The sequence below is a fragment of the Sinocyclocheilus grahami genome, unplaced genomic scaffold, assembly GCF_001515645.1.
Source record: "Sinocyclocheilus grahami isolate Dianchi unplaced genomic scaffold, SAMN03320097.WGS_v1.1 scaffold1392.1, whole genome shotgun sequence".
NCBI classification, from domain to species: domain Eukaryota; kingdom Metazoa; phylum Chordata; class Actinopteri; order Cypriniformes; family Cyprinidae; genus Sinocyclocheilus; species Sinocyclocheilus grahami.
This window is the reverse complement of record NW_015506571.1, coordinates 117,491-129,761: the sequence shown is the minus strand read 5'-3', so window position 1 is coordinate 129,761 and position 12,271 is coordinate 117,491. Positions and strand designations below refer to the sequence as shown.

The 12,271-nt window shown below is 36.4% G+C and overlaps 1 protein-coding gene and 1 long non-coding RNA gene across 2 annotated transcripts in view; one reads left to right on the top strand and one right to left on the bottom strand.

Moving 5' to 3' along the window:
* Nucleotides 1–8,637: 8,637 nt before the first annotated feature.
* Nucleotides 8,638–12,271, top strand: part of LOC107569901 (uncharacterized) — a 15,356-nt gene continuing 11,722 nt past the window's right edge. Inside the window, exon 1 of the long non-coding RNA XR_001606961.1 lies at nucleotides 8,638–9,555. This is a non-coding gene — a long non-coding RNA (uncharacterized lncRNA). The remainder of the gene's footprint in view (nucleotides 9,556–12,271) is intronic.
* Nucleotides 9,962–12,271, bottom strand: part of slc4a4a (solute carrier family 4 member 4a) — an 85,397-nt gene continuing 83,087 nt past the window's right edge. Inside the window, exons 25-27 of the mRNA XM_016256070.1 lie at nucleotides 11,967–12,060; nucleotides 10,383–10,462; nucleotides 9,962–10,042 (exon numbers count right to left, since the gene is read on the bottom strand). Of these exons, the coding sequence (XP_016111556.1) occupies nucleotides 10,419–10,462; nucleotides 11,967–12,060 (138 nt within the window). The 3' untranslated portion in view covers nucleotides 9,962–10,042; nucleotides 10,383–10,418. The remainder of the gene's footprint in view (nucleotides 10,043–10,382; nucleotides 10,463–11,966; nucleotides 12,061–12,271) is intronic.

Below are 12,271 nucleotides of genomic sequence, written 5' to 3'. Positions count from 1 at the left end.
GGACTGAATGATTAGGCTCCTCCCGAACCTACATTTGGAACTTACGGTCATTTTGAGCCTTACTGATGGGGCTGTGGGTTTGGGAAAGCCCCCTCCTATAAAAACGTATATAAACTCTGTCAGAAATAGTATGGTAAAGACCGCACATTGTTTGAATACTACTTGTTATTAAACTGAAGACAAAAGCAAACAATTCAAATATTAACAAGAACATATTGATTCTGTTTTAACCTTTGCTTTTTCTATAGAAAATCATTATACACTATTAGAGGGATGTTAAAAAGTATAAACCCGAAGAGAAACATGTCTAATTCAATTTATGCCGGAAGAATTGACAATGGGACAGTGGTCACAGTGCAATGAGAGCTGCTTATATAGGCTCGTAATGATGATTGACAGGACTGAATGATTAGGCTCCTCCCGAACCTACATTTGGAACTTACGGTCATTTTGAGCCTTACTGATGGGGCTGTGGGATTGGGAAGCCCCCTCCTATAAAAACATATATAAACTCTGTCAGAAATAGTCTGATAAAGACCGCACATTGTTTGAATACTACTTGTTATTAAACTGAAGACAAAAGCAAACAATTCAAATATTAACAAGAACATATTGATTCTGTTTTAACCGTTGCTTTCTCTATAGAAAATCATTATACACTATTAGAGGGATGTTAAAAAGTATAAACCCAAAGAGAAACATTTCTAATTCAATTCGAAATTCAGCACTGTCCATAAATATTGATATATAGATATAAATAAATATATAGAGATATAAATTGGACAGAACCTTCTTATGGACCCCAGTTTTAAAACCCCTGTCCTAGTATTACAGCAGAAACCTAGGGTGAAGTGACCAGAACCTCCTCTGGAGAATATTTTCAAAACACCTTGAGGTCTTGCAGCCTCCTGCTGGTTAACTGAACGTTTTTGCTCATGGGCTGCCCTCAGAACATGCATTTATAGTAGTGGCCACAAAATATAAATAAACTCATGATGTATGGCATAGCAGGGGATTCACAAAATAGCATGTGTCCTCCTGAAGTCAATGAATGAGAATCAAAAGTGTGTGTGTGTGTGTGTGTGTGCACGCGTTTTTGTGACAAATGAGGACATACATTTGTTTAATGACAAGGGTATGACATAGGTATTACAAGGAGAAGGTGACTTTTCAGGACATTACCCCATGTCCCCACTTTTCAAAACGCATATAAATCACACAGAATGGAGTGTATTGAAAATCTGAAATAGCACAAAGTTTGCTGTGAGGGGTAGGGTTGGTGTAGGGCAATAGAAAATACAGTTTGTACAGTAGAAAAACCATTACGCCTATGGGATGTCCCCACTTTTCACAAAAACAAACCTGTGTGTGTGTGTGTGTGTGTGTCCAGAGACTTGTTTCTAATTGGAGTGAATCATGCCTCCATTTCTCTTCCTGTGCTGGCGACCGTTCTCGATCGAATCAAGAACACAGTAACGGCCTGCTGCTCATCTGCCGATGTTACAGTGTGTTTAACGGAGAAGGTGAGATGACGCTATTCCATCTGAGACTGACATGATCTACCAGGTTCACGACAGGAGATCTTTGTTTCATAACAGGTTGATTTGATAGCTGCAGATTTTCGGTTATTACACAACCAAGCCATTCTTCAGATTTCAAGGGTTTTGTATTTGTATTTTCAAGGACTGTAAGACAGCTCAAAGCTGGGTAGACGGCTATTGTGAGAGGTTTCGATCTTTTTGATGCATGTCTTGCAGCACAATGCCTCATTGAGTGACTTCATTTTGCTGTGAAGACTCATCTCGGTTTTGAGATTGGGATTGTATTGTTTGAAGCTCTCATCAGAGCTGAGACGCTATGCTGATGCATTGAGTTGAGGTAGACGGCATTGCATAAGGATGCTTGAGAAAAACAACCTTGATGAAATCCTATTTAATGCTTTCACCACCGGAGCTGCAGGAGAACTGCTTTTAATGCTTGAAAATGATATCAAAATCTCACAGGTAGCCTGATCTAAAGCATGTCACTGTTTGGTTAATTTAGCCTTTCAGTTTTCCCTTGCAGATCCTCCAATTATCTGCTCGCTCGCTGTTTTTCCACATATAGTAAATGGCGAAGTGCGAAGAGTTGCTGGTGAGAGCATCTAATTGAATGGTCTAAACGGAATCTGTATCCAGAGAATGAACGTACATTAGCATGCACAAACGCAGCTTGCTCGCCAACTGAGAGAGGGTTGCGAGATTTCAATTAATTTAGAGCGACAGGGTGCTCTTTGTACTCGCTGGGTGCTAACCAAGCCCGAACTGTCATAACAACAACGCGGTACTCTCTCATCTTCTCTCCTGCTGCTTGACTTTGAACATTGACAAGGAAAATACATAGTCATTTTTTATTTTAAGGTTTGGATTACTGGTCAAACTGTTCTTTCATTTTTTTTTTTTTCCTCTCTCTCTCTCGCTCTCTCAACTTTTATCAAACAGGAGAGTAAATTGAAAAAGACTACAGCACTTCTGTCCAAGTTGGATGACACTTGTTCGCGGTACTTCAGACTGGACCTGCCATCGTTCAAAACAACTGAGAGAGGGTTGCGAGATTTCAATTAATTTAGAGCGACAGGGTGCTCTTTGTACTCGCTGGGTGCTAACCAAGCCCGAACTGTCATAACAACAACGCGGTACTCTCTCATCTTCTCTCCTGCTGCTTGACTTTGAACATTGACAAGGAAAATACATAGTCATTTTTTATTTTAAGGTTTGGATTACTGGTCAAACTGTTCTTTCATTTTTTTTTCTTCCTCTCTCTCTCTCGCTCTCTCAACTTTTATCAAACAGGAGAGTAAATTGAAAAAGACTACAGCACTTCTGTCCAAGTTGGATGACACTTGTTCGCGGTACTTCACGACTGGACCTGCCGTCGTTCAAAACTCTGTAATTTATGGTTAGACTGGAAAAGAACATTATCAGAAGATGTTTTTTAACAACAGGGAGTTTGAAAGGAAGGAGCTGGTTGCAGATCAGCAGAAAACTCATCATCAATGCTTTATTTCCAGAAGGAGGTGCAGGGGGAGGGAGGTGAGAAGCAAACACAAGCTTGGGTGGACTTGGGCACATCCTGCTGTTCCCAGCGCTCCCCGGCACAACTATGTCAAAAGCTGGTGAGCACACTGACTAACCACTGCCTTTGGAAGTTTCAGCCATAGAATATTAATTGTGCAAAGATAAATCAGTTATTCATCGTAGTAGTAATTCCATGTGTAAATTTGTCTGTTTTTTTCCTGGAAAACAAAAGGGGAAAAATGACTTTTTAGAGAACCTGTCATTAATTAAAAATGTTCATACCCCCTGTCTTCGGCGTAAATGAAACTAAATTGCATTAGATTTCTCCTTAGAACAATATAACTCCATTTATCAGCGGGTAAGATAAATAAACTTAAGATAGTTCACCCAAAAATGAACATTTTGTCATCATTTACTCACCGCCATGTCATTTCAAACCTGTATGAGTGTCTTTCTTCTGTTGAACACAAAAGAAGATCATTTGAAGATTGTTGGTGAACAAACAGTTGCTGGTAGCCATCGACTTCCATTGTATTTTTTTCATACTACAGAAGTCGATGGCTACCGTCAACACACATTTTTTAAAATATCATCTTTTGTGTTCAACAGAAGAAAGACACTCATACAAGGTTTGGAACAGCTTGAGGGTGATGAAATGATTTTTCGTTTTTAGGTGAACTTTTTAACTCAGTATTTTAAGCAGATGTCAGATCAGGTTGCAGGCTGTTTGAATTGATTAATAGACTTTAATATAGTTATTAAAATCAGGTTTGACTAAAACTCATGTTTTCTTTTTCAGACAGAGGATGTTATTAAATATGACGATGACACTGTTTAAAGAATCAGAGTGTCAGCAATTATATTGGATGACGAGATCTTCTAAATTCCCTCTCTAATAGGAAATGTCATCCCTCGCTATCTGATATGTTTTAAATAAATTTTCCACTTGCTTCAAAGAGTTTTGTTTTTGTCCTCTGTTCCCTTTGTTCTTTTAGCTCATGAGGCTTGTGGCATTTGCAGTGTGATTGTATTAGGCTCCTGTATGAATAACCTTTACTGTGAACATAACGTCTATGATAAGATGATTTCTGTTGTTGCTATGGCGTTTCATCACACACTGGAAGACTCTTCAAATTAGTTTTCATGTACATTTACAAATGCTTTCTTAGCAAATGGACTGACAAGAAATAGTTCATTTTCATACTTCAGTAGATTTCAATATATTTTTAGCTAAAAAAAGATTTTTTTGATTTTGTTGAAGTACTTGTGAATAGAATGTACTTTATTGTAGGCGCCATTGATTTATCTGAGGAATTTAATTTATTTTCTTTGTCAGGTTTCAGGTAAGATCCACAAGTTAAATTAAAACCTCATTTGTGTAGATGGGTTTTCAAACTTTGCATTTATGGAGGACTTGAATATTCCAATTCACTCATCCCATCGCCATTATTTGTTTTCCTCAACAGGATTCTTATACAATACTCCTTTAAAATCCTTATGGATTGTTTAGGTCTCATGAGGCTCTTAGAGCAATATAGAGCCATGCTGTATTTCGATGAACCCAATATAAATATATGTTCTAAGGATGTTTTGCTAATGTTGCCATCGAGGAATGAAAATATTTTTTTCTGAATGTTCTCTGAATGCTCAAAATGTCCAGGTTTTAGAAATGTTTTTTTTCTTCTTCTTGGTTTTATGAACATTAAAGAATGTTCTCAGAACATTTTGAAACAAGTAACGTTTATAAACTAAAACGTAACAACTGCAAAGTTCCATGAACAATATATCAATTATGTTTTTGAGCTGATGTTTTGAGAACATTCTTAAAGACCAGATAACTATTAATGAATATCCTATTAAGGTTACTGGAAGTTTACTCAGTGTTTGTTCATAACTTTGAGAGAACCTTCCCAGAAGTTCTAGGAATGCTTCCTGTTAGCTGGGCACACTGAGCTTGAGTAACCAACATCTCTCTATCTCTCATTGCTGATGAAAGCTTTTCCAACTATAGTTTGGACCTGGAACTTTTCCTTATCGAGCTGCTCCACCAGCACAGAAGTATACTTCAGCTTCTGTAGGGTCCTTTTCCCAATTTAAACTGCTGTAAAAAGCATCTTCAACTCTTTTCACAGCTGTTTATCTGCGTTCCGGTGATTTTGAGGTGCTGGATTCAATTAAAGTAGTTTTCATATTGAGTTCATGCAAGCAGATTAATGCTGGGATGCTATGCATCACTTTAAAAGGTTTCTGATGGTGATGCACTGTGGACGGGGGACTCTGGGTAAGGAGTGTGAACTACATGAATCATCTAGAATAGATGACGTTTTTAGGTCCTAAACATGTTCTTCCTGTACTAAGATGGCAAGATGTATTGATCTGAACAGACGAGACGGTCTATCTATAGTCAGGGACTAGCGTCTGTCTGCTGCAGCTGTCTGGATCACTTCAAATGCAGCAGAACAAAGAATGATGAAAGACCAAGAAGATGTGCTGAATATCTCCTGAAAGCCTTCAGTTGGACAAAACCACCAGAACTCATAAATATATCTAAATGGACTACGCAAGTTTTGCTTAACATGAAAAAACCAACAAATTATATGATTTAGCATTGGAGTTTACTGAAAGCAAGCTACTCTTTTTACATGATTTTTATAGATTACATTGTATGATTATATTGTATGATTATATAGCCCAGGGTTCCTCAAATCTTGCCCTGGAGGTCCAATGCGCTACAGAATTTAGCTCCAACCCTGATCAAACTCAGCTACCTGTGATTTTCTAATGATCCTGAAGACATTGATTAGCATGCTCAGGTGTGTTTGATTAGGGTTACAGCTAAACTCTGCAGGAAAGTGGATCTCGTGGGCCAGATTTGAGGATCCCTGATCTAGCCTGACAGTCTTGCAGACGTAGGAAGACGCATTTGAAAGGCTAATACATTTGGAAAGTGATATTAGTTGAAATGAGCATTAGGGGAAAGATTTTCTTGTGACTTCACACAATTTTTAACTGCATTATTCTTTGAAAAACTGACATCAAATATTTATTTCAAAGTCTTTATTTATCTTCCTCTCTTCTAACTAACATCTTTCATCTTCTTCCTTAAAATTCTCTTTAGCTGGCAAATTGTAGCTTTCTTCTCTAGTCTAGACCATTGAAGTACTATCTGCACTTAGTTTTTTCATAAAATGTCCCAAAAAGAAAGGCCTATATGAAATTCTCCATTTACTAAATTATTATAGATATTCTATGTCAGTGTTTCCCAACCGGGGTGCCGTCTGTCGAGAGCAGGGGTGCCGCGTAAAAAAGCATTTTTTTATATTTTTAAATAGCTAAAATGTTCAAAAAAGCAGCTATTATATAATATCCATTTCTAATGTCGCCAATAATTAGAGATGCACTGAAATTTCGGCTGCCGAAAATTTGTTCACAGCTCAGGTTTCACGTTCACGTGGTGTGACGCTCTGCGTATTATCCCGCTCTATGTGAGCGCTCCACTCATATACCGTTCATGCTCATCGGAACAGCAAAGTCCACTCAAAAATTGAGCCGACAGGAAACATGGATGTAGTACAGTATTGTTTCTGTCTGCAATAGCCCTACTGTGCTGTAACATGGTGTGGTAAATGGGCAACTCTGGTATCACTGCCCTCTCATTCATTGATCTGCAAACCGTTATGCTCACGTGTCCTCTGATAATAATAGCTTTCTAGGATTAAACATTATTTGGATAATTGGTTAAAAAAAATCTCTTAATAGCCCTACTGTGTGCTAGACCTACCCGAAAAACTAAATAACTATTTATTTAATTTGTATGCCTATCGTTATTTTTTATTTGTGCTATCATTAGTAATTTCTTTATTTGTTCTTATTTTATTATTAACTGCATAGCCTCCTTGTCATTTTTTTTTATTCAATTCAAAGTTTCAAATCAAGCTATCTCGTGCTACTGCAACAAAATTACCCAACTGTAAAATCAAAAATACACAGAGTGAGCAAAACTTTGTTTAATTACCATTATAACTAGCTATCTCACAATGTTTACATATGAATAAAAGCTACTGATTGCCACCATTGATAGACACATTTCTTTTTATAAAATTAAAAATATCTGTATGACATTATATTCTGCAGTTCTTCCCTGTTGTACTGAATAGCTACACTTTTCAAATTATCATATCGAAGTTAGAAATTCAAATACTGTGACAAAATTAATTTTGTAGGGTGCCACAAATTTGTTAAAATTTCCAAAGGGTGCCGCGACTAAAAAAAGGTTGGGAAACACTGCTCTATGTGACGGGACCTGTTGCAGTGTTAATTGTGAACACTAGATGGTGACATTGTGTCATCTTCAGTGAACAACTAACAGTCAGGACACAACTATTGTAGTGCCAGTTCATGTAATAAATTATTAAAAGTATTAGTAAATGTCTCACAAATGGGGCTAAAACCCACCTAATATATACATATATACATATACAGCGGGTAAAATAAGTATTGAACACACCACCATTTCCCCAGTTAATATATTTCTAAAGGTGCTGTAGACATTAAATTTTCACCAGATGTCGGTAACAACCCAAGTAATCCATACATACAGAGAAAACAAAACGTTCAAAAAAGTTCAGAAATTAAGTTATGTGTATTAAAATGGAATGACAAAGAGAAAAAGTACTGAACTACTGAAATGTATTTAATACTTTGTACAAAAGCCTTTGTTGGTAATGACAGCTTCAAGACGCCTCCTGTCTGGAGAAACTAGTCGCATGCATTGCTCAGGTGTGATTTTGACCCATTCTTCCACAGAATCTCTTCTATGAACTCTGATCTTTAGTTCTTATTTTCTATTGAATTCAAGTCCGGTGATTGTCTGGGCCATTCTAGCAGCTTTATTTTCTTTTTCTGAAACCAACTGAGAGTTTCCTTGGCTGTGTTTGGGATCATTGTCTTGCTGAAATGTCCACTCGTTTCATCTTCATCATCCTGGTACTGTAGGTGTTGGGACTGAATCAGCTAATATTAATTTCCACTGACTAGGGGCAGGATTCCTTTCTAATTACTGATAGATTTCAGCTGGTGTCTTGGCTTTCCAAGCCTTTTTGCACCTCTTTTTCTTCATGTGTGCAATACTTTTTCTCTGTGTCATTCCATTTTATTACACATAACTTAATTTCTGAACTTATTTGTTTTGTTTTATTTGTATGTATGGATTACTTGGGTTATCACCGACATCAGGTGAAAATTTCATGTCAACAGCACCTTTAGAAATATGGTGACATGTTCAATACTTATTTTACCCGCTGTATATATATATATATATATATATGTATATGTCTAGTGTAGAAATACTGTTTACAAATAAAGTGAGTTGTTCACATACACAAATACTTTTAATGCAGCAAAATTATTTTGGTAGGGTAATTTACCCTGTGTATCAGATCAAATTATATTAAAGTCGGAAACAAAAGTACAAAAAAAGAACGCATGAAAAGAAATGAGGAGACCGTTTAATAAATTCTGTTCATTTTTAATATTCATTTTTATTTGAAAAATATAAATTCTACGATAATTTCAGCTGTTTTGTTCTAAAAATTCACAAAACTTGATTAAAAATGTATCTTTGTTACACACTCTACAATTAATATTTAGCATTGTTTAAACGTTCAAGAATTTCCCCAGACATGCTTTCACATATATTTCATCTTTAGGTACCCCCGAAAATATAAGTTAAAAATCTTTTACATACAAGGTTAAAAGAAGTTGATTTTGAAAATACAGTATGGATGCTACCTGTATAGATCTATTGATTTTTTTTTTTTCTTTTCTTTTGAAAGAAACAGAAAAAATGATGACAAATTAGCAGGAATCAACAAAAGATACTGAGTTCTTGAAAGATCAAAGAGATCGTTTAGGACATGCACTGTATGACAGCACTAATGTCATCATTCAAATGCATGTACCACATTGTTGACATTTTCTGACTCATTTTTACAAATGACAATGACTGAATTACATGAGACAATCTTAAAACTAAAGGAATTTCATGTATTATTGCAATTCAGGTTTAAGTCACTTAGGTAAATCAATTGCAGGACAGCAGACCCTGGAGTACATGTAGGTTTACACATGTATTTTTAGGGTTTCCATAACCAGGTGGATGAAGCAAATGCCTAACAAGACTTGAAACCCTAAATTAATTATTAGGCTTTCTTAATTAATCAAGCTTTTTAGAATGTGTCTGGATAATTAGGCATAAATATTGTTAAAGGAAACATATTAGATTTAATACCACATATTATAGGAAACAATATGGAAAATAGCAGGTTCAATGCCAATCAATAACATTAACCATCATTAAAAAGTTAATCAACAGTTAAATATTACAATATATTGTCACAGTTGTTCTAAACATAATACAAGTCATTTGTTGAAAAGTCTGCTCAAGATGTACATTTAAAAATATCAACATTAAGATCTCATGCTGTGCAAATGAAAAAAAGTTTTTTTTTACATCATGCCTACCATGTAAAACAGAGGTAGAGCAGCAAAAAATAAAGGAAAAGGAAAGATAGTGTCATGTTAAGTGAATTTGGTAGAAAGACTTATATTGCATTGGATGAATAATGGAGAGAGTAGTTGTAGAAAAGTGTAAAAACAGCTACAGCATTTCTCTACAGCTCAACACACAAGTCAAACAATTAACTTAATTGCATAATAGTTTAGGGATTACAACTTGCAAACCGTAGTGATTAAGTGAGTGAGAGACAAGTCTTCACAAAAAGGATCCGTGATGAGGGACAGTCTTTATAAAAGATCAATTGGCAAATGGCTTTCTGCAAATTGGAAGAGCTAATAAAATCTATGTAGCAGTTTGGAGGCATTATATGGACGTCTCAGACCCTCGACTCCTCCAGTAGTAGCCATTGTTGTCATCTGGGTCCATATCTATTTTGATCTGAGGCACATTTAATGGCAGTCTCTCTGAACTGAAGAAGACAGACTCAATCAGTCCACTTCTGAATAGGCATTCAATTTATTTCCCAGTAACTACCAAGAATTTTTTTGAAACTAACTTGTGGTTCAAAGAATTATTTGAACAACTAACAAAGGTAAGGGCATTATGTAATCACAAAGCCTTGACAAATTGTGATGCTGTTAGAAATTAAAGTGGCTTTTAGTTCCTGCAGCTTATTGTATTATAGAAATGTGCACCGCTGTTTATGACGTATGCAAAATCTGAACACAGAACCCATTATTTAAATTCACTGTGTAGCAATCCATCCATACTATAAATACATATTACTAACAACAGCTTGAGATGCGTACCTTGACATCGGGCTGGTCTGCAAGTAGTGGCGCTTTTCAGCACGACGCATATCGGTCAAGGAATGAAGGGGACTTTTCTCCTGCAAGAGGGACACATGGTCCATTATTAACACGTGCTTGGCTTCACGTTCTGCTGAACACGAGCACTATATACCACCTTCATGCAGTTTCATCATACAGGATCAACAGCACCAGCACGCTTTATACAGCAGATGCATGCAAAAAAAAAAGCCAAATACAATCACTGAAGACTAAAGACCTCCAATGATTTCATATCGAGTATGTGCTGGGATTTCATGGGATTATTTTTCATTAGCATTTTCATTAGATAATTACATCTTAATACAACTACGAATTAAGATGTTAAAAGTTTTAGTAGAAAAGAAAACAGAGGCTTTGCTACAGCTTGTTACACACACAAAAAAAGATGAAAAAAGTTATATTTTCTGTATTATTGTCAATCTCAATTATCATCCCTGACTCCATGTTAGCATGACACAAAAGATGGTTGAACAGTCCATGCAAAAATGAAAATGAGTTTAAAATGTACTTCCCCTCACGCCATTGAAAACGTAGATGAGTGTTACTTCATCAAAACAGATTAGAAAAAATGTTGTTTTTCCAAAAACAATTATATAATCACTTACATATCAAAGGGTCCTTTGCAGTGATTGGGTGCCGTCAAAATGAGAAACCAAACAGCTGATAAAAACATCACAATAATCCACATGATTCCAGTCCATTAATTAATGTCTTGGGAAGTGAAAAGCTGCATGATTATAATAAACAAATCCATCATTAAGAAGTTTTTTTTTAACTTCAACCATTGCTTTTGGTTAGAATATGCCACGAGTCCTCTATCCATGCTATTGCTTTATCCAGTAAAAAAAAAAAATCTACTCATCTGAATCAGGAGAGAAATATGCACAGATCAAGCACTGTTTACAAATGAAAACAGTCCAAAACAGTTGTATTTTGAGATTAGAGGATCACAAGGGATGGACTTTTTCACTGGATTAAGCATATGGATTATGGTCTCGTATTTTGGCCAGAAGGGATGGTTTAAATTTAAAATATCTTAAAGATTGATTTGTTTCTTACAAAAAGGCTGCAGCCTTTCACTTTACAAAATGTTAAATGATGGACTAGAGTACTTGTGAATTATTGTGATGTTTTTGTCAGTTTGAACTCTCATTCTGACGGCACCCATTTACTGCAGAGGATCCACTGGTGAGAGCAAGTGATGTAATGCTACATTTTCTCCCAGTCTGTTCCGATGAAGAAACAAACTCATCTACATCTTGGATGGCCTGAGGGGGAGTACATTTGGATGAACTATTCCTTTAAGTTTAGAGTAACAGTTAACTAAAATTGCAAAAGTAAAGCAAAACGATTACGACAGGGCGAGAAAAGGTAATGAAGCTGTCAGTTACCACAGAGGACTGACAAACTTCACAGGCATTATGTGACAGAGAATCAAATGGTAGCATGCACCGCATATGAAAGGAAGAGAAAGCAAACTGCTCATGCTGAATCATTCAAGAGGTACAAATTGAGGTGAGGCCCCAGGTCCAGTCTACTCACTGTCAGAGGCCTTATCTCCTAAAAAAGGCTCCTGCTCCATCATGTCCATTGGGATTTTAATGCTGGGGACATTCTCATTGTAAGGATAGTCAGACTGCACAGGGAGAAACGGTCAAAAAGTGCTTTAGGGGCAGAACCAGATACACCAGAGTAGTTCATACTTCCTCTTTCACAGCCGCCCAAATGTTCATAGTATTAAAACCAAACGAGCTGTCTGACAATCATGACCAGGGCTGGACTGGGACAAAAAAATCAACCCTGGCATTTTTTGGTCCAGGCGGCCCACCACCACTTCGATATATATA